The sequence below is a fragment of the Hippocampus guttulatus genome, chromosome 12 (assembly GCF_054856545.1).
Source record: "Hippocampus guttulatus isolate MCC_2025c chromosome 12, RoL_Hgut_1.0, whole genome shotgun sequence".
In the NCBI taxonomy this organism is placed as follows: domain Eukaryota; kingdom Metazoa; phylum Chordata; class Actinopteri; order Syngnathiformes; family Syngnathidae; genus Hippocampus; species Hippocampus guttulatus.
Window position 1 is genome coordinate 5,479,414 of NC_141272.1, and position 22,025 is coordinate 5,501,438.

The following is a 22,025-nucleotide window of genomic DNA, read 5'->3' on the forward strand; positions in this document are numbered from 1 at the left end:
TCACACCTTCAACCTCATTTGGGTTATTCAGCAGGACAACAACTACAAACAACAGAAAGGAAAAAAATAAGTTTTACTGAAGAGTGGCCTCATCAACATCTGTGCTTAAATCCACTTGAACAGGCATTAATATTCGAAAGCCCTCCAATATCATTGAGTTAAAACTATACTGTGAAGAACGGAAACATATTTCTTCCACAGTGATGCAAATTATTCTCCCTCTCATTTTAAGTGTGGTAAGTATGCCCAAAAATATAAAAAGTTGCAAATAACTTGTTCATGGTACAGTTTATAATCTTGTTTGTGTTTACAATTTGTCAAAAATGGACAGTACTCACTTTCTGCAAAGATTATCAAATATGGTACAGTCAAAATAAGTGACATACCTATGCTATCAGGCATGCACAGAATTGTTCACCAACGTTTGAACAATATTCTTAAATCAGTTATAAATTTTGTTTTAAAGGAGGAGCAGGTGCAGGTTTGGGTGCAGGAGGACTGGGAGGAACAGGTGGACAAGTACCCGGCTTCGTACCAGGAGTTGGGGGTGGACAGTATTCTCCTGCTGCAAACGCTGCCAAATATGGTACAGTAAATAAATGAAGTCATATGCATCCCTTCAAATGTCTGTAGAAGTGTTAGTCTGGTTTTTAAGTTTAAACATTACGCATGAATCAATTTTAATCATTTTGACTGGAGCAGGAGCAGGGATAGGACCCGGAGGACTGGGAGGTACAGGTGGACAAGTACCTGGTTTTGTTCCCGGAGGAGTTGGAGGTGGACAATACTCAGCTGCTGCAAAAGCTGCCAAATATGGTAAAGTCCAAAAAATGATGTGCTACATGATCCAAATCATCAGACGGACGTGGAAAGGTAAGTCTAGTTTTAAGATGAAATTGAATCCGTTTTATTTGTTTTGGTTTGCAGGAGGGGCAGGCGCTGGGTTAGGAACAGGTGGATTGGGAGGAGCAGGTGGGCAAGTACCCGGTTTTGTTCCCGGAGGAGTTGGAGGTGGTCAATACTCTGCTGCTGCAAAAGCTGCCAAATACGGTAAGGGAATAAAACACGTCTTCAGAGAAATCTACACTTTACACACAATCTGAAAACGATGTTGTTCCATTTTAAATGGTGGAAATAGGTTCCATTTCCTTTAATTGTGAATTACAGGGGGAGCCGGAAGAGGGTTCGGAACAGGAGGCCTGGGGGGAACAGGAGTACTGGGAGGAACAGGAGTAGGAGGAGTACCTGGTTTGGTACCAGGAGGAGTTGGAGGTGGACAATACTCTGCTGCTGCTGCAAAAGCTGCTAAATATGGTACGGGAGATAAAACACAAATTTTATGAAGACATCTAGATACATCATGCACTAAGATGTATCTCATTATAAACAGATTTCAAGTTATTTAGCGACATTTCTCTCCCGTACCTAGTCCCAATAGACTGATTTTCTTGAATGATATATAATTCGGTCGGATTATTTGCATTGGGGGTTTCAACAGGAGGTGGAGCAGGAGTTGGAGCAGCAGCGGGAGGAGGAGGAGGAGGAGTAGGACCAGGAGCAGTTGGAGGTGATCAGTACTCCGGTGCTGCAAAAGATGCAAAATATGCTACATTTGATTCAAGAAGAAAAATCAACATTAAAATTGACATTGGGGTTATCGTTTTATTTTGTGACCTTCTCCTAGGCGCCGTTTCCGGAGTAGGTCTTGCCTTGCCGGGAGCGACACCACACACTGGGATCAGCGGCCTCCCTGATGGTTCTGCTCTTGCTGTACCAGGTGGCCCGGGCGATACCATTGCTGGAAAGCCACGTACGGCGCAGAGGACAGACACTTATTATCTTAAGCTTCTTTGCACATGTTTTCTCTCATCTTTTTGTTATTGTTTCTACAGCAAAGAATGCAGGTCCTTCTGGAACTCCTGTTCCAGGTACTGTGAAATTACATGTCCTTCTCATAGACGTATACAGCGATAGCTTGACATATGAGTGTCCCAATTTACAAGTTTCTATAATCAGCCCTGCTAAAAAAATATATATAAAATTTCAAAAAGAATAAAAATAGACCATCATAGGTGCTCACCAGCATATGCTGGGTTTTGTTATGATTTCATGCTGGTCTCACTGGTGTCAACAGCTACCCGCAGGCCAACAGCAGCCGTACAATTTTGCGACAGTACAGTATTTTATTTATATACTGTACATTCAACACAGTCGTGTACTTTAAATCATGTTTTCACACATGCAAAACACAGCCACCTTGTATCGCTTGTTCTCACAGCTATTTACCACCTTTAGGTTAAAGCCTCCCTGCAGCATTAGCTTTCTAAGTTTTCTGGTCAAACCACCTGTGCTCCCTTTCTTTTGGCAGGCCTCACCTCTATTGCCACAAATGGCAAGGCCACAGAGCTCCCACTGCCCAGTAAGACCATCCTTATGCTTGCAATCTTGACTGATGCATCTGTTCATCATCTGCATTGTGCTTGGGCAGGGGTGCTAGTGGAAGGGCTAGAAAGATGCTGTTCCTGCAGAGTTGTAGTAGACCAGGCAGTTACTCGAGCTCAATAATTACTGACAGTCACACCCACTCAGATGCTGAAGTGACATGCAGTTAAGTGGCTGACATTGTTGGAACACATGTGCAGGGAAATTAACCAAAGGGTAACAGGGATGGAGGTGATCCAGTGGTTAGCGCGTCAACCTCACAGTGGAGAGGTACCGGGTTTGATTCCAGCTTTGGAATCAAAGCTGGAATCTCTGTGTGGAGTTTGCATGCCTGTGTAGGTTTTCTCCGGGTACTCCGGTTTCCTCCCACATTCCAAAAACATGCATGGCAGGCTGATTGAACTCTCTAAATTGTCCCTAGATGTGAGTGTGTGCGCGGATGGTTGTTCCTCTCTGTGTGCCCTGCGATCGGCTGGCAATCGGTTCAGGTGTCCCCCCCCCCCTCCCCCCCGCTTACTGCCCCGAAGACATCTGTGATAGGCTCCAGCATGCCCCTCAACCCTTGTAAAGCGAATCAGAAAATGGATGGATGGATTGTATCAGTGATGATTAGAAAGGAAAAGGTCTACGATCCCAAAAATTACAAACAGAAACATAATATCCATCCAACATCCGGTTGACTTTGTTGTTGTGCTGGTCTGTTTTCGTAACACTGTATGTTGTTGTTGTTGTTTTTTGGTACTTTTGGTAAACTCAAGCATATTTGAGTTTAACTTTCAATTTTTGTCTATATTTCAGCTGGTACAAAAGGTCAAAGTCCAACCGGTAAGTCTGAAAAGTCTCTCGTTTTTATTATTATTATTTTCTTCCCCCAAGAGGATATAACATAATGCTATGCAACACAATAAAATACACCACCACATAACACAACACAATTCCAGTCTCTTCTGTCCTTTTTCGACATAGGGCCCAGTACGTGCATGTTTAGGAGATGTAATACATAATTTCGCCACACGGTAGAGACATAGACCAAAAAAAGCAGCTCTGTCCTCTGTCCGAGTCTAAATTGACTGAGCTGATCTGTTCCTACTATTGGCAGGTGTTGGTGATGGTGTTGGCACAGCGAGCAAGGCACCAAAACCAATTCCACAAGGTACAAAAGATCCATATATCGATTTTTACATCATGTCTACAAATACATTACACATCACTGTATTCTTTTATATCTATCATAACCATGTTTGACAAATATAAACAAGATGCACATATTAAACTAGGAAAAATAAAATCAATACACTTAATTTCTGATGATTGCATTTTATGGGGGAGAAAAAACCGTTGAACGCAATAATAAATCAGACACACAGACTTCAGTAAAATGCTAATTCTAAAATATCTACAGATTAAAGTGACTTGAACACTTCTTACTGGTCTTCTGCTCCACAGGCACTGGAACAGATATTGGTCCAGGCGGAGTAGGTTACCCTTACGGAGGCAAGTTATCCATTTTGAATCTGACTTAAAATGTATCTCATTCATGTTTTAGGATACAGTGACCAACATCCTTAACACTCCATTGCCTTCTCGTCACTCTTCACATTCATGTGCAATAGTACGTGTGTATGCTCAGAGCAGGTTCCTGCCATCGAAACAGACACTTTGCATCTCGCTATATCGTTTTGCTGCAGCAGTTCTTATCTACAGTCTACTGTTTGGTGTGACGTAACTGACCATTTTTGTAACACAGGATGTCATGAATACCTATTTTATTATTTTCTATTCTGTAGCTCCTTATGGGGTTGGAACTGGTATTGGAACCGGAACAGGGGCTGCAGTGCTGCCTGGTGCAAAGCCCTTGAAACCTCCCGGTGTGTCTAAAATAAATGCAAAACGTATTTAGTATTTTTACAGCATTGTAGAAGGATGTACTGTATCTCTATGTCCTGCTTACTTGTCTCCCTTTTCCTCTCATAGTCGTAGGGGGAGCAGGTGCTGGAGCAGGAATCCCACTGGGAGCAGGAGGCTATCAAGGTTAGACATCACTTTTACTGTTAAAAACACACACACACACACAGCTTCTATAGTCATTTAAGTTGGGGAAGACTTTCAAATATAAAATGTGACATTTATGGACACAATTTTAGTTAGCGCAACAAAGCAAGCAAGTCGTTTGTGCCCAAACTATTTGCTGGGTTATTTCCACTTCTATCTTTAAATTGGGGACAATACAAGGAGCAGTTAGTTCTGGAAACATCTTTGTTGTGAAATGCGGGAAAGCCAATTTTCAAAACGGCAAAATTTGCCCAACTTAAAATGTTATTATGGTTTGTAGCCTTGAAATGTTGAGTTCACCCTTTTTTTTTTTACAGTGTACATTTGTGTTCTAAAACACGAGTTGTTCTGAAATTCAGCATCACATCTGATTATTTTGTTGCGTGCTTGAGAAACACATGGGCTCAAATGAATTGCGCTGATTTGAAAATCTGAACAGGAAAAACTGCCTTTGTTGTTCATATGCAACAGACTCACACATATTAAGTACATGCCATCGGACGTCGGTTAACCTGACAGAAAATAATGCCCGTTTCAATGTAGGTATGGACCGGGTATGTATGAATAAACATGTGCAAATAAACATAAAAACAAACAACGTTCTGCCCAGTGACTGAAATGGCAGTTGGTCAGGAAGAGGCCATCGCTTTGGCATTTCCTGCACATCCTGAACTGATAAGCTTTTTTAGGGGGTATGAAGCCATTAGGACGAGGAGTGTACAGTAATTGGCATAGCAGACGTTTGATACACTTTCTTATCTGAAGCAAGTTTCCTTTTGAGCAGGTGGTTTGCCGTATCCTTCCGCAGTCGGACTGGGCGGTGCCGGTGGAGGAGCCAAAGCCCCCAAACCAGGTAGCTTTTATACTTGCGCCTTATACCCAAAAAGTTTGTTTCTGACTGAAAGGCAGCAAGCACCGGCGTTACATAAGACACTTTTGTATTTAATACTCTTATTGACGTTTTTATTCATTTTTAAATGGGACAGTTCAAAAAAACAGGTTAGCACATTTGCATCACAGTTGTGAGGTTCAGTGTTTAAATCTCCCCTTGGTGGGCTTGCTCCTTTTGCAACATCAAAAAAAAAAGGGGGCGGGGGCGTTGATGCTCACTGAAATGAGCTCACAATGATTCCAGTAATTTACAGTTTTGACAAAGAGCACGGCATCATTTCCCATGGGCCTGTGATTACTGTTGCACCGTGCAAGCTGCACAACATCAAAGTGTGACTCTTTGAAGATATCGCCAAGCCCAGGAGACTCCTGACGTAATTTAGACACGTAGACCAGAACAAACTCGACTGCGGTTATTGAATTAATTCAGTTGAGGTAACGAGACGATCAACGGGTCACAAAAATGTTATTTATGTACAACAATGGATTATTCACTGTTTTCAAATATGAACAGGTTACGGAAATCTTGGTGGCGGCGGTGGTGGTGGTGGTGGTGGTGGATATCAGCCCCAGCCAGGTGAGGACCACCTCAATTTGTGGAATGTTGATCCTCCTCCCAATATGACGCAGATGTCGTCAACTAGCTGTATGTCACCTGTGCACGTTTACTGTACTCTATGTAGCATGGTGGGATTACAATCCCATCACATGCACGTGCTGTGTCAGGAAATCCAAAAAGACATACACACTGGGCAGCACAAGCACAAAAAGATCAAGGTCAAAGGTTACTCTGCCGTGTGTTTGTTTTTCGGGTAGTTAGTTGATTCGTTAGAGCTGAGTAACAGCCAACTTTGGTGCAAATCCAGGGAACGGTCCGGTGTCATTTATGTTTCCAATTTTCATTGTTACTGTCTGCATGCATTGGGGTCAACCCGCCGGTTCCGACACATGAAGCCGCAGCGGAAAAAGATGCTCTCCTTTTGTAATGCTCTTTAGCACCGCCAAATAGGAAGGAAAGTCTACATTATCACTAGCTAGTGTTGGGTGAAACACATCATGGATCCTCGTCAAAATGTCAAAGTATATGCGGTCTAAGAAGAAAGACACTTAAATGGTGAACGGGCTCTTTCTTCTTCCCTATCTAAAGGGCCATCCGTATTTGTTGAATCCTGCTCATTACCTAACAAGCAGAAATCAAACCCTAACCTCCTTTAACATGAGGTTCATTTACCATCCATTTTTTTTCCTCCCTGCCCGTACACAGGTGGATACGTGCCAGCACCACTGACTCCTCAACAAGGTACCTGACAGCCATTTATGATGATGATGATAATTATATTATAGCGATATCTTGTCAGCACCTCAGTTCTTTTTCCAATTTCCCCTCTGTGTTAAATACTAGAGTATCTGAATGAAATAGGAAGTCCATGCAGTGTGTGTGTGTGCGTGTGTGTGTGTGCGCGTGCGCAAACAAGGTGTCTTGACACAACCGGTGTGTGAATTTATGATAATCCGCATTTTCCTGAACATTGGAGATTATTGCTGGTGGGATTAGTTGAGGGAGAGCACGTCTGCTTTCTTCGTTTGCTGGATTGATGTTTGACAGCGTTGGGCGCATTTGCAACCAACCATAATTTCACTGTTCGGTTGGTGGTGCCAAGGCCTATAATATCATTCTGTATTTTGATTGCTCTCATAAAAATACCAAAAGGACAACTGCCAACTGCTCATCTTGACTGGTGGTCTTTAGCCAGTCATTAGCATGGGGATTTTTTTCTGTCAGTCTTGCCATCATCAACTTGGCTTACAAAAAAAAAAAATCAAGATCCAAACTGCTCCCAAGCAACCTAGTTGTGCTGTCAAATCAATTGCATTTCCACGGTTTATTGTTCTTTATTCCAGTATGTTTCTTTTTGCAGCTAAAGCAGCCAAGTACATTGGGAATCCATTGCAAGGCTTTCTGGGTGGTGCAGGAGCAGGAGGAGCCTACAGAGGTAACGGACCTGCATTTCACAAATAACGTCTTGAGTCTACATGTGGATAATACATGTGGCATGGCGACCGTGTGGTCAGCACATCCCGCTCTCGGTTCGTCGGAAGTTCAAAGTGGCCGTTGTATTTTCTTCCCCCCCCCCCCCCCCCCCGCCTGTGTGGGGTTTTCCCTGGATAATCAATACACATTCCAAAAACATGAATTTAGGTTAATTGAAGATTCTAAATTATCAAAAGGTGTGACGTTTGCAATGTGAGTCCGAGGGTACTTTGATGTCAATTTCAGTGGCCAGCAGAGGGCAGTAGAATGTCAAAATGGCAGCCCCTTGAGATGGATTACAATGGGTGGATCAATCAGAATCATTCTTATTCCAACGCATCTTAATCATGAAAAAAAAGTTTGATCGTTTAAAATCTGAAAAGGTGAATAACTCCATATCCTATACTGCGATAAAAATGCTGTTGTGTCAATAATGCTAACATGTCGCTATTTGCGCGCTGATTGTTTCCTACAGGCGGAGCAGCAGGCGCACCGTGTCAGGGCAAATACTGTGGCAGGAGGAAGTAAATCCGTTCCTGAGGTGTGACGTGGCCTGAAGAAAAACATGGTGCTACTGCATGAACTAGAATGTACATTTTAAAACACAAATGTTTTTACTGACTTGACTTCAATGTCTGCTCTTATGCAAACCCACCGACCAAGAGTTGTGTACTTTCCCCCCCCCCCCTCGTGTGACATGTATTGCTGACAGTGCCTTCAGTCGTAAATGTGTGAATGTCAGTACGCTCTTAGACCCCCCCCCCCCCCCTTATGTAGCCTTCTACTTCAAATACTGTATAATGTGCGTCAGCCCGTGCTCATTCCGATGCAGACTTGTACAACCGTGTGTTGTTCATGTGGTTCGGACATTTGGGGACACAGCGAAAGACTGCTTGAAAAGGGTGCCTGCCAATGTGACCTGTGCAGGATGTTCCAGCGCGCCCTTTTCAATCTTGAACCAATCAAACTGAAATGTTGCAGCACACCACCTCTGTAACTCATGAGAAGGCGACTTTTGGTGGCCAAATCGCAGCATCGTCTCCAGGCCCTCCTTCCTCGCTGCTATTTTTAGCCCCGTTGGTTATAAAGTAGTGGGAAATGGGACTCCAGCCAGCCCATCTGTTCTCATTTGCCCTTTTTTCCCCCTAATTTTATTTGCCTGAGCATTTTTAATTTTGACAAATGCTTTATTGAGATCAGTCTCTAAAATGGAGTTGCCTTATACTGTTATTCTTCCAGTGTATTTCTAGAAAGTTTGCATTTTTGCGCGTGATGCTTTTTCCTCAAGTGTCATTTCAGGAGTTATTTTCAGTTATGTAATAATGTGCATTCAAGCTTATAACTCATATCCTATTATTACAATTGTGTGAACATGCAGTCAGACCAAGCCTTGATTCATGAATCGTAGTACAGAATAACACTTTTGTGTAATGGGTGCATCCGTGCCCCATTGTTCATTTACTTGAACTGCTTTAGAGGAAAAAAAAAAAAAGAGGAAAAAGCTTAAATGATCAAAGGTTCATGGGTGCTGTTGCTGTTCTTTCTGTAATTGTGTACTGTATTTTGTACTAATATGAAAGTTGTTGGCATTGGTTCATCCACTCGGAGCACTTTGAGCCTCACTGGGTCAGATGTGCCGTGGGATACACAACACCATTATTTAAAACTATTTCCAAAAGAAGGAACATTGTGGTTTTGCACTTTAAAAAAAAAAAAAAAAAAAAAAAAAAAGAATGTTTCCACACACACGTGCACAGACTCACATGAGTTAATATATCCTGCCGTTGTATTAGCATCATCAAATAACAAAAATAAAATGTGTTTAAAAACTACAAAAACATGTCCTGTTTCAATTACTGATGTTGCATAAAATACATGAACCATTAGTTGGCAACTTTTTGGGGGAGTCAAAAAATTACGATGTCCCTTTGCCTCATCTGGGTAACTACTACTTTTTGCGGCTTATGGAAAAAAATGAAGCACTGAGTCATGATGCAGACGTTACATATGCAAGTGCAAGTAAATATGAAAGCATTTTCAGTCATGGAAGGAGCACGTCATGCATTGCGCTAAAACCCAGAGGCCTTTCGTAAGTAGATGTAAGAAAGAAAGAAAGCTGCCATAAATGTCATCCTTTCGCATAGATTTCATGTTCAAAAACGAGTAGGAGAAGGTAAAAAAATAATAACAATGGGACCACTTGTTCTCTATAGTCTTGACAAATAATATATCCATCCATCCATTTTCCGAACCGCTTGATCCTCACTAGGGTCGCGGGGGGTGCTGGAGCCTATCCCAGCCATCTCCGGGCAGTAGGCGGGGGACACCCTGAATCAGTTGCCAGCCAATCGCAGGGCACACAGAGACGAACAACCATCCACGCCCACACTCACACCTAGGGACGATTTAGAGCGTCCAATCAGCCTGACATGCATAGTTTTGGAATGTGGGAGGAAACCGGAGCACCCGGAGAAAACCCACGCAGGCCCGGGGAGAACATGCAAACTCCACACAGGGAGGCCGGAGCTGGAATCGAACCCGGTACCTCTGCACTGTGAAGCCGACGTGCTAACCACTGGACTACCGGGCCGCACAAATAATATATGAATACAATTATTGGTTAGTCATACAAATACTCTTATGCAAACTATACAATAATAGCATCCTGTTAGAAAGCTCACCAGCATCCCTTATACATATACAGTATATGAAGTGTATGAAGAAACACAAATTTCAGCAAGACAACCTTCAATAAGACCGATTCAGTATAATGTTGAGCATCTCAGTATTTTATATGAGAGCTATTTATTGTGTGAGAGAGGATTTCAGTATTTTATATGATGAACATTTTAGAGGACATTTCATCATCATGTGTGCAAACATGCCAGTCCATTTTTTTTGGTGACTACTGCAGCTTGATGTGTGAGATGATTTCAGGATTTTTAGTAAGAAGTGTGAGCATTTTAATTGCATGTGTGGGAGCGTATCAGTTTCCTCTCCGTTTTCTTCAGCGTTGTGCTGGCGTTTCAGTTGTATAATCGTGAAAAAAAGACATTCTGACATAATCTATTTTAACATTGCCTCATAAATTGAAGGAATGCGTATGTTTAACCAATGCTTCTATTGATCAGTTGGTAGGAAGTTTAAATATTAAACCCACAATATGTTCCCTGTACAGTAGTCGGATCCCGACTTTCCACCCACCAGTGCACCCCCCGCTGTGAGAAGAAAGGGAGGGGCCAACCACGTTCGACCAATCGGCGTCGTCCTGTGGTCGGCAGAGCAACCTCATTGGTTTGCTGCCCTCTTGAATGAAGCCCCGCAGAGGCGCAGACCCGAAGCGGGCAGCAGGAAGAGGAAAAAAAACAGAGCCCGCCGCTGCCAACGCACCGCCGGTCTGAGGTGGTTGGGCATCGGTTATTCGTCGAACAGAGTCTCCTGGCTCTCTGTCGGAGAGTGAATGCGGTTGATGCTGTTCTGCTGCACCTGGAAGGACGAACGCATGGGAGAGGAGGAAGGTAAGGAAATAAAATCAAAAGGGGGCTTACAATGTTTAACCGAGTACACCGGCCGGGCGGGATTCGCTCGTTGAGATGCTGGTGGGCAAAAGATTTCTCTTCTGTAGTTTGCTTTTCTTCTGATTTGTGTTGTATTTACAAAGAGTGTCAGGCTGCACGTGCAGATGGTTGTCTAAATGAGGCCGTGCTGCCTTCTTCGTCATGCTTGCGTGCAAGTGTTCAGCTCCAGGTCATGCAAACTCTTATTCTAGAGTACATTTGACAAGCATATTTTTCTTGTCACTGTGCTGACTACATGACTTGCTTCCAAAAGTGCTGCTATTTCTTATACACGTTTTTCACACTTAAATATTTCACAACTCAAATGTTAACATCAAGTGAAAATGAAATGCATTTTTGTAATTGAACATTTTATTTAGTAAGTGTACAAAAAGAAGGAAAAAAAGTCCAATTCTATCTGGCCCTATTTGAAAAAGTGCCCCTGAATCTATGACCTTTTTGTGCCACCTTTGGTAGCAGTAACAGAAGCATTTGCGATATAACTGCCGACGAGTCTTTTGCATCGACGTAGAGGAATTTTGCTCCACACTTCTTCGCAGAATTGTTCGAACAAAGCCATATTGGAGGAATTCCGAGCATTTACTCTCCGCCATACCATAGCCCCTCGATTGGGTTTAAGTCTGAACTTTGATTTAGACACTCGAAAAACGTTTGGTGGATGTGATGACTCGGGTAATGTTTCAGTGGACCGCTATTCGTGACTGTGCATTTGCGTGTGTAGATATGAGTCAGAACGTGTTTTGCGCTATTTTCTGTTGTGTCTTTGTTTGTCTTTCAGCTGAGCTATTTGAGTGTTTGTTGCAGACACCAGAGTTTGCAAGAATGAGCAAGCGAAAGTGCTCTATAGTAAAGAGACAAGGTGATAAACATGAATTCATGAAGAGCTGAAGTGGAAGGAGAGACATTAGTGGCCATCTTCGGCACTGTGGGGTCCAGCAGTAATTACTCTGTTGTTTGTTTCTGTACTAGTGACACTACATTTTTTTAAAGCGTACACTCAGTAATAATGACTATATTGTTTTATTAGCACTCTGTAGTCATTACTGTGTTGTTACAAGTGCCCGGTGCTCCTGTTGAATTCATTCCAAGTGTGTTGTAATGCCATGTAAAGCTTAAGACTCTTATGGCCCGCGCTATCCATTACCAAGCATATTGACTGATAGAGATACAGTATGCTAACATCTCTTACTCAGCCTCTCAATGCATTTATGTCTTCACGGCCTCAGATGTAAAAGGGTGCGTGATGTGCGTTGAGAAAGATTCACTTTAAAAGCTGGCCCAAGTGAGCTGTGATGCCTTGCTATCTGTCACTCCTTCTCCTGCCTCATCCTCCTGAAGTTTTCCTTCATGAAGACGCTTTCCTAACGCAGCTAATGTGGTTCTTTGGGGTCAATAGTCAACTACTTTTTGAAATGACAGGATGCTAATGCTCGCCGTTGATTGAAAAAATTTGAGAGATATGAATTTATCTTTGCGGTTGTTGTTTGCAATGCAGTCGTGTCTGACCGCACGGCGTCGGACTTACTCCGCTTCTACTGTGTCAATCTGGTTGCAGCTGGAGGAAGTTTGCCCGTGTGTGCGGGGTGCAAACAAAGGATCTATGATGAGCAGTATCTTCAGGCTCTCAACACCGACTGGCACACCGTCTGCTTCAGGTACACTGCATGGACCGCATTCAGCTGTGCAGTCCATTTGGCTACACTGCTTTGGTGTGTACTCAACATTGATATTGTAAGTGCACTTTAGCAGTGATTCTCAAAGTCTCGCTAATGGTACGTGGATTCTCCGGTGCACAGGTGTCAAAGCCTGGTCCTCGAGGGCCGATTTCCTGCATGCTTTCCGTCTTTCCAAACTGCAGCACACATGATTCAAATGATCAGCTGATCAGCAAGCTCCGCAGGGGCCGGATAACGATGCTGATGATTTGAATCAGGTTTGTTGCAGTAGACAGACATGGAAAAACATGCAGCATAGCGGCCCTCGAGGATCGCAGTTTGACACCAGCGCTCGAGTGGTACCCGAAAGAATCATTGTCCCGAATACAGTTCGGTTGTGTTTAACTTTTTAACTTTCATACATTGGTATTTCATCTTTAAAGAAGTGTTTGTTTTGAAACCATTTTTATAGTTTAATATTAAATGTAAGTGCCGTTGTTTTTCCTCTATTTAAGCGGCGTTCGAACTACGCATTGTGTTACAATGGTTTACAGTAATACTACATAGCAATACAACCTGTGTCTTGTTTTGAGGAACACGAAGGCCTTCCATGTTCCCACATTTGATTGTCAATCATGATTGTGGTACATGGGGAGCTACTGTAAATGGAATTTTTCTAAAAAGTTTGAGAACCACTGCACGATCACAATCTCATTTCAGTTTCTTGGATTTTCTTGCATACATGTGTTAAATTTGATGGGTTTCTTATTTTGAAGAGACAAATGGGATTATGCATTTATCCAAAGCACTTTAGGATGTCTCTGCCACTCACATAGTGAGCTAATGGCCAGTCCGGCAAGGTGCCCAAGCGTGCTCGCAACGAGCCATTTTGAGACTCGGATTGTGGCGGATGCTGTCGGGAACTTGTACAGTACGTGCTGAGCGCATGGAGCGCATGTGCACGGGTGGGTGGTGTTGAATGCATGTATGACTTTGTGTGGAAGAAAGCTATTCACGCTTTCTGAACCGTGGAATATGAACATAGAAATACACATTATTCTATTCTTTAAGACCGGAGTGGAGAAATGCATCAATCATTCAGGTGATACCCTGATTTATGAGTTGAATTCATCCTGTAGCCAAGCTCCTAAGTCAATTTACTTGCATATCAAATCAGTATTCCCCATTAAAATGAATAGAAATGTCATTATGCCATTCCGGGTTCCAACAACTACCACACTACACTTTGTGACGTGTTTTTAATTTAGAAAATATAGGCTGCGTTGTAAAAGAATATAATAAACACCAACAAAGGCCTTCACTTGAAAACTTGTAACGGACTCTTGCACGTCAAGGTTGTAGTTTATATTGCTTCCCCAGCTTCTGTTCAGCTTCGGCCTCCCACACTACTTTCCCTTCTCCTTTCACACGGAGTTCAACTGAGACGCTCAGCAAATTGACTCTCGCTTTGTGGAAAACTCAGCACTCAGTACGTCACTAGTGATTTCCATCGGCGTGGTGGTCTGAATGGGTAACATGAGGAGGATATCTGGGCACGTGGCGGCAAATCTTTTGTGCCTGTGTGTGTGTGTGTGTGTTCACAATGATACAATGATGCTCATTAATGGTGCTCTGCACCGCTTTGTGTCCCTTTTAAAGCAGGCGTGTGTCACCTATTCAGCCCTGAGTGTTGTCAGCTCCTTTACAATCATTTGCGGTGTCTTGTATCACTCATGAGCATCCTTCCACTCTGCTCTAATAAATATCAACACATGGAATGAATCAATTCGGTAAAAGCGAGAAGTGCGCTCATCATGGGCAAGAATGTCATTAATTTGGTGTTTTTAAGGATTTATATATAATCTTACACTGTCATTTTTTTTTTTTTTTGTCAGAGGAGGAATGACTCTCGGTGGTACAGTGGTCGAGTGGTTAGCATGTCAGCCTTACAGTGCAAAGGTGCAGTGTTCGATTCCGGCCCTGGCCTTCCTGTGTGGAGTTTTCCGTGCGTGGGTTTTCTCCGGGTAGGTCTCTCAAAAAGAACAAAATGGGATTTTTTTTTTCATTTGGAAATACGTTTTACAGATAAGTTAGATCGACTACGTTAAAAATTTATTTCGCTTTGGTGATTTTTATTTTTGCAGATTTTCAGTGTCGTCAGTACATAGTTTTACCATCAGAGGGCACACTGCTACTCCCCATTTGGAACACAGCAGGCAGGTCAGCACAGTAGCATACTCCTGTACAAACGTTAAGTGCAAAAAAAAAATTGGGCATTCTCTTCATCTTCAAGCCAGAAATGTTTGAAACAAACAACACTTCTTAAAAAAAGGACGACCAATAAGGTTTAATTGAAGAAGCAATTTTCCTGTATGTATTTTGAAAACATATTTGGTTGTGGTGCAGTACTTTAATGCGTCATACCCAGTGGCGGTTCTGGGGGGGGGGGGGGGGGCCAACGGAGGCCAGTGCCCCTGTAGCACCGATTCTGGCCCCTCCTGTGGCCCCCCCTCCAAGCGCAGATTACGCAGTCGTGCCGAGTCGCCGACGCGAAAGGTGGAACCAAAGTGCGTGATTTAACATTCTAGTCGGACCCTTTAGTGCGCTGCGCCACTTAAAAATGAGCGGGAAAATGAGAAGCAGTCCGCAGAGAAGGAAATTACCATGACACGAGTGCTATTTGCGTGTGTGTGCGCGCGTGTGTGTGCGCGCGTGTGTGTGTGTAACTTTTTTAGTCTCCCTTTTTATTTGAATTTTTATTTAACAGGATCAATATATAAGACATTTCCTTTTAAAATTTGGATAATTATATGCCTGTAAAACATCTAGCTTCAGTGTATTTGCAATTTTTGTCCCCGGCAGGCTGGTACCATATCATCCCCTGGCTTGAATATTCTCAACAGATGGACACGGCGTATTGTTACGCTTGCAGACATTTTAGCCTTCCTGATACTGTTTTTTTCTCATCACTGTAATGTTATGACTACAATTTCAAAGTCTGAAGAAATAAAAAGTCAAATAAGATTTCGAATCCGTCTTTTTAGCCCTGGGTTGAATGTGCCCCCCCATCAAAACCCCTGGCCCCAGCCCGGCCCCCTCAGTGAAATTGATCCAGAACCGCCCCTGGTCATACCGAGACGTGTTTCTAATCGGCTCTTTATTCGACTTCCATTCGGTGAGAGCATGTGCTCCATGCTGCAGTGATACTGCATTAAAGTGCAGCAGCGTCCGGCTGCAGTAAAACTAACTCAGCTTGACACTCGCGACTTTGACAGTTATCCCAAAGGACTGCAAAAGCTTGTGCTTGGCACTTTTCTCCTCGCCCGCGTGGTTACGGACTGTGCAGGGAGGGTGGAATGTGTGTCTTCTGGATCATGAAAGCAAGTCGCGCTTTGAGGCCGGCACATTTCTGACTCCATCAGAAAATGTCAAAAAATGATGTTGCTATGGTAACAGTGAGAATCGCCTCGGCAAGTGAGAGCAGAAAAGGCTGCAGTGACTCAGCTGCTTCTGCTTGCAAACCAACTCTGCCAGGCAACGCAAGCTGCAGTACATGAACACAAACTGAGTGAAGAAAATGAGACAATGAAACCGCTAAGTGGCTTGCGCACTGAGCTCTTGGTGCGACAAAACTCTCGGCTTCTGTCAGTATTGGCTGTGAAAAGTGAATGTCACTAAACTGATGTCGTTTTCTAGATTGTTGTAGTTTTTTCACTTTTGCTGAGCTAACTGTGCTGCTTGGTGTTAGCTAGATATCATATGTCGGAGTTCCTCGCAGCTTTCTTCCTCAACCATTTGCTATCTTTTGCCTCCACACATCCCAATTTACTTTTACATGCAACATGATATTCGTCCGTATTTTTTAAAATTGGAGATCATGTATGGGGGGCAAAAATAACTTGCTATGTTTGTAAAAATATGTTACAGATTCCACAAGTCACAGATTCCAAAGGTGCAGGCTGAAATCTGTAATAAGGTTCAATACCTGTGAGGCTAATTGACTTGTCTATTTCAACAGCTTGGTGATGGCATACCAACCGCATGACTGAACATATAAAATGAGCTTCTACTGTCTCTATGGCTTAAAAAATGTCCATGTAGTGCTTCTGAAAGTCCTCAAAGCGCTTTTTCATACAGACCCTGGTCTGCCACTTTTGTAATTAAAAGCCTCTTGCCGCGGTCAACCCTCGATTCGGCTTCATCTCTGGTCATTTTTAGCCTGATCCCCGCAATAGAGGTGAACTGTGGCTCATTTAGGACCGCCCCCTCAAAACAGGCTGATTTCACAGGACTGATTTTTTTTTTTTTCAAATCCGAAATTCTAAAAATGTAAACATTTTACTGATGTGATTTTAGTGTGTTTATAGGACTATAGGCCAAAAATGTGTTTCACTGGTTGACCCCCCCCCTCACCCCCCCATGATGTCAATTACATTCCCAAAGGAGAGACCAACAACAGGAAGTAGTTGAGGCCAAAAAGACAGCTGCACTGTGGGAGGAAACAAAGGAAGGGAGAAGGGGAGTAGAGAGAGTCACTGATGACAGTCACTGCCGGGCTGTGAGGCGAGTGACGCTTTGCGACTTCAGCATCAACGCAGCAGACATGAGTGTGGCTTTTAAGTGTCAAAACGACACCTTCAGTCCTGTGGGGGAAATGTCAGGAAAGAATCAGCACAGCAAGAGACGGCTTCAACACACCAAGTAAGTTGAATGGTTGAAGTGATGTGCCGGATTCAACTTTCACATTTGATGAGCTGTGAAGTGTAATTCCTGATGAGCTCTGTCTACTCATGTCCTTTTGCACTTGATTCTATCATTTAAGGAACATTAACAGCAGTCCATTAATGTATGTTAGTCTATTAATTCAGATTTGTATCTGGATAATAAGGAAATATGTAAAATAAATGGAGGATCTTCTCAATTCCTTCAGTCCAAGACCCAAAAACGACTTCCTGGGACTCTTAATTTAAAAAAAAAAAATCATTACTTTGGCATAAAGTACTTTAAAAAACGGACTTGAAAAGATTAAAACAAAGATGACCGAGCCATTTGTCCCTCTCTCTTGAGTGGAAGTTTTCTAACTGCAAAGTGAGGACCAAGTTCATAAGATTGTGCATGTACCTCAAAGGTAAAACATTAACGTTACCTTAGATCTACTAGTTGTAATATAAATGTTCATTATGATATACAAGGCACAAACAGAAGCGATTCAAATTGTCCATAATCTTACAAGGGGAATTAAGATACAAGAAAAATATGAATCTCTATAGGAGATGCAGCGAGGCACAAAGTTACGTTTTTATTATTATTATGAATTTCTTCATGAAATCTACCATATTCCAAAGATTGATCTGTGGTGACCTGTTAGTCAGGTGATGCTTTTGACTTTGCTGTTTCAATTCCCTCTGTGGGTTTATATGCAAGTCATTTTCACTGATATGAGTGTGATGGTTAGGGAATATGTGCTTCAAAGTGTAAAATAAATTGACTGAAGAATCTTAAAAGTGTGGCTTTCTTTCAGATGGATGTCGCTTCTGAAATGTGTCATTGTGAAGAGCACATTGGCAACTTACTTCCTAAAATTAGGCTAGACTCTTAACCACTTCCAACTTCTGCCTGGATGCGAATATACAACATGGTTATTGACTTCCTCTTGTCTATCACAAGTATCAAAGCTCATTTTAATAATTCTACAACATTTCATGATTAGTTAAGATTAGTCTGAGAGTCCATAGGATTTTTCATAAACAATCTCCATGACCAAAATACTGGCCTCTCATTTGTCTGTTGCTGTTGAGTCATGTAACGTAATGCGTAATAATTACATATATATGCCTACGCAGCATTTGCCATTTTTCTCAGAGCAGATATAATATATGCTTGTAAGTACAGTACTGTTATATTGTCTGTCCATATGTGTTGCTGCACCATTTACGTTCAAATGGCTGTTGCTAATAGGGTTATACACAGGGGTGCAAATAAGCATTCGTAAATGTACCAGGTTCAAGCCTGCTGGACACTGAAAGAAATGCAAGTTGAACATGCTTTACAATACAAAACGATACCATACGTCTTTATTGATATGGTGCTTTCACAACAGCTTCAGCAGAAACAAAGCGCTTTACAAAACGGTTACCATAAAATATCAAAATATAACACAACATAACATAAGACATGGACAGTCATGCAATGATAACCACTATTCCTGCTTACACCTTGTTGTTTGAAGCAGTCTTTCATTTACTTCACCTTCCGGATGAGAATGTGATGCTCAGCTATTTCTTTTCTATTGTCTAAAGAACAAATGAACACAGGTTATTTGCAACAGTTTCTTCCAAGCTTGTTTGTAGTTTACGACCCTTTTTCACCAAATAGCCTTTATTGTAAATATTGAATAGGAACAACATACTGTATAGTGTTTAGGATTCTTCATTCTGCCATTGACAAACAAGCCTGACGGTGACTTTTTATCCTAAATGCTGATGACCAGACACTCCTCTGTCTCCCTGGAATCTCGCTGAACCACAATCAGCTTCCAGAGCTTTCCGTTATTCTGTTATTGTTCCCCAGCCAGTGAAACAAGTGAGAAGTTCCCAGATTGAGCTCGCAGCTTAACTCGCACAAAGCAAAACGCTGCCGTCCACAGTCTTTACTCACAGGCTCCCCAGACTCCTGTTTACCAGCTGCATAGTACAGACGGACATTGTCACCCCAAAGCATCTGTTCGTTTCCCAGCGTAAAACCAGTGCTGTTTAAAATGCATTGCCTATGTTCCTCCCCTTGGTGCGAATTCTTCAAATCGAGTAAATGTTCAACCATGAACACAGATTTTCCCTCGATATTGCCAAGGTCACAGTTGTCCTATAACCAAAGGGATATCCTGGTTTAGAGCTGCCCTGTAGAGAGAAGGTGGAAGGTCAACATGGTGTGCTAATGTCTGTTCTCACACAGAACGGTGACATCATTGCTGTGGCATTCCTGGTTACCATGGAGAGAGAAAAGGCAAAGAAGATGAGATTCAAAAAGGGGGCACGGTGTTTTGGGACGGATCCTTGGGCTTGTTGTGAGAGCTGAGCGACATTAAAACCTGAATTCATTGGGTAAAATGATGTCCCGTCGGGAGTATTATTGTCTGTGTTAAGGAATCCTGCTGGTATTTTCCTTTATGCAAATGTGAACGTTTTGGCACGGATGCCGTAATGCCCCCAATTTGCATGATCCTATGGGCGGGAACAAAGATGTCTTCCCCAGGCTGTGTGGGTGTGGGTGTCTGTGTGTGTGTGTGTGCGTCTTTCAGTGGGATTTCAGCTTTAAGAAAAGAAAAAAAAAAAGGCACTCAATACTAAACTCTCCGCCGCAGACACATTTGGCTTCATCACCATCAGTCAGATCAGTTGTAAAAGCCTTGGTAATGTTATGTTGTCTTGTTTTCGCTCTTGTCCTTCACATATTGATCAGATCTCAGCAGCACTCCTGCATGCCTCGCGGATCGAGGTGATGGACGTCCCTCTGAGCTTTATGGATGATGGAAGCTTTAATAATTCACAAGCAGCTACATTTCTGTGTGTGCGGTTGTTTGTGCATGTCTTCATGATGCATTCATTCAACCTTCATTTTGCCAAGGCACATCTTTGACATTAGAAAAAAAGATCATTCATGATGTGCCTTCTTCCATTTAGTGAACGTTCTCCTCCTGCCACCACACACCACAAATTTTCAGACAAATAATTGCGTTGGATCATTTCCCACCGCATATCTGATGATCGCTCAAAGCACACTGGCTGGGAATCTCTGCTGTAGGTACAAAAACATTCTGTGACACACATTGAGAAACGTTTTTTTTTTTTTTTACTATCTGTTCAAATTAGGAAGGTGCAGGATGTTAACTGAGTCTGAAGTCAAGGGCGTGGGTATGTGTGTGGGTGTGCGTCCTCGTAAATGTTTCAGGTTTCATCTGTCAGCTGATGGTGATCCTTGACTCGCATGAAACAAGTCCATTTGGTTCCATCCACTTCCTGCACCGGTGCCAATGTGCACGTCGTATAATGGCCCAGGGCAACACCTGTACACACACATTGCTTCAGCTTGAGCTTCCTCATGACACTTGTGCCGTATGTCAAATAGCCAAAAAAAACATTGTATGAATACCGGGAAACACAAACTCCTATTTGGATTTGACACACAAATGTGAATAATACACTTTGTGCAGACGGAATGTTCTTTTGTATTGTTATTGCACCATTATGTCATCCAGCTATGTTCAATTCAAAACATTCATCCAGCACGCGTTCATTGCCTACATCACATTTCTCTCATCCAACCGTCAATCACTCTCCTATGAACACGGACAAATGAATCATGTTCACTTTTGACCGGCGTCTGGCCCCCCCCACTTAATAGGATGCACAGATGTTCCAAACTATATTACATCCTGAAACTGTCTCTTACCTCAGGGGTCTGATAAATATGAATGAATGAACAGGCCGATAATGAGCATATGGAGGGCATTATCCATCCATTTTCTGATCCGCTTTATCGTCACAAGGGTCGCGGGGCGTGCTGGAGCCTATCCCAGCTGTCTTTTGGCAGTAGGCGGGGGACACCCTGAACAGGTTGCCAGCCAATCGCAGGGCACACAGAGACGAACAACCATCCGCGCTCACAATCACACCTGGGAACAATTTTGAGTGTTCATTCAGCCTGCCATGCAATTTTTGGGAGAATGTGGGAGGAAACCGGAGTACCCGGAGAAAAGCCACACCGGCCCGGGGAGAGCATGCAAACTCCACACAGGGAGGCCGGAGCTGGAATTGAACCGGGTACCTCCGCACTGTGAGGTCGATGCGCTGAGGCGGACATTATGTGCTCAGAAATTATTTTAACTAGTTTAGCGTTCTGGGAAGAGACAGTATGTCATTAAAATCTTCTAATAACCGCTTTGTGGTATAAAAGTAAAGCAAGGCGGGGCAGCTTTATTGACTATTTTTCAGACCATGAGGCGTACTGAAAATCACAAAATGTTCTCAAAAATTCACAGTGTGCCTTGGAATGCAGTGCGCCCAATGAATCGATGAATGTCGGCTTTCTTGGTTTGTCGGCTTTTATTCAAATTCCTTCCTATTACGTTTGCATCGTCATTCTCATTTCATCGCTAGCAAGCATCTGTAGATTTTCATCACACCGGAACCCGGAGTACTTTCTGCTTCTGTGTGGAAGGAACATGGGTAATGTAGTTCCACTAGCCTCACATGAGCTCTTGCTGGCGGGACATTTCCAGTAACTCAATGTGGGACAATATCAAGACTCTCTGTGGGACCAAGAGGTCAACAGAAAGTTAAAATCCTTCCTATTTACTTTCACATTCATGTTTGCATT

At 42.8% G+C, this 22,025-nt stretch overlaps 2 protein-coding genes across 6 annotated transcripts in view; both read left to right on the forward strand.

Moving 5' to 3' along the window:
- elna (elastin a) overlaps nucleotides 1-9,239 on the forward strand; it is a 44,097-nt gene extending 34,858 nt beyond the window's left edge. For 4 of the 5 annotated variants that reach the window (XM_086125948.1, XM_086125951.1, XM_086125952.1 and 1 more), the window contains exons 36-53: nucleotides 467-586; nucleotides 703-816; nucleotides 928-1,050; nucleotides 1,168-1,314; nucleotides 1,499-1,567; nucleotides 1,685-1,810; nucleotides 1,893-1,928; nucleotides 2,369-2,419; nucleotides 3,241-3,267; nucleotides 3,542-3,595; nucleotides 3,889-3,936; nucleotides 4,230-4,310; nucleotides 4,417-4,473; nucleotides 5,279-5,347; nucleotides 5,900-5,962; nucleotides 6,650-6,685; nucleotides 7,305-7,379; nucleotides 7,893-9,239. In XM_086125948.1, coding sequence (XP_085982074.1) covers nucleotides 467-586; nucleotides 703-816; nucleotides 928-1,050; nucleotides 1,168-1,314; nucleotides 1,499-1,567; nucleotides 1,685-1,810; nucleotides 1,893-1,928; nucleotides 2,369-2,419; nucleotides 3,241-3,267; nucleotides 3,542-3,595; nucleotides 3,889-3,936; nucleotides 4,230-4,310; nucleotides 4,417-4,473; nucleotides 5,279-5,347; nucleotides 5,900-5,962; nucleotides 6,650-6,685; nucleotides 7,305-7,379; nucleotides 7,893-7,945 — 1,349 coding nt within the window. In that variant the 3' untranslated portion in view covers nucleotides 7,946-9,239. The remainder of the gene's footprint in view (nucleotides 1-466; nucleotides 587-702; nucleotides 817-927; nucleotides 1,051-1,167; nucleotides 1,315-1,498; nucleotides 1,568-1,684; nucleotides 1,811-1,892; nucleotides 1,929-2,368; nucleotides 2,420-3,240; nucleotides 3,268-3,541; nucleotides 3,596-3,888; nucleotides 3,937-4,229; nucleotides 4,311-4,416; nucleotides 4,474-5,278; nucleotides 5,348-5,899; nucleotides 5,963-6,649; nucleotides 6,686-7,304; nucleotides 7,380-7,892) is intronic. The other variant, XM_086125953.1, reaches the window with a different exon arrangement.
- A 1,550-nt stretch (nucleotides 9,240-10,789) lies between these two features.
- limk1a (LIM domain kinase 1a) overlaps nucleotides 10,790-22,025 on the forward strand; it is a 32,213-nt gene continuing 20,977 nt past the window's right edge. The window contains exons 1-2 of the mRNA XM_086124639.1: nucleotides 10,790-10,935; nucleotides 12,551-12,650. Of these exons, the coding sequence (XP_085980765.1) occupies nucleotides 10,878-10,935; nucleotides 12,551-12,650 (158 nt within the window). The 5' untranslated portion in view covers nucleotides 10,790-10,877. The remainder of the gene's footprint in view (nucleotides 10,936-12,550; nucleotides 12,651-22,025) is intronic.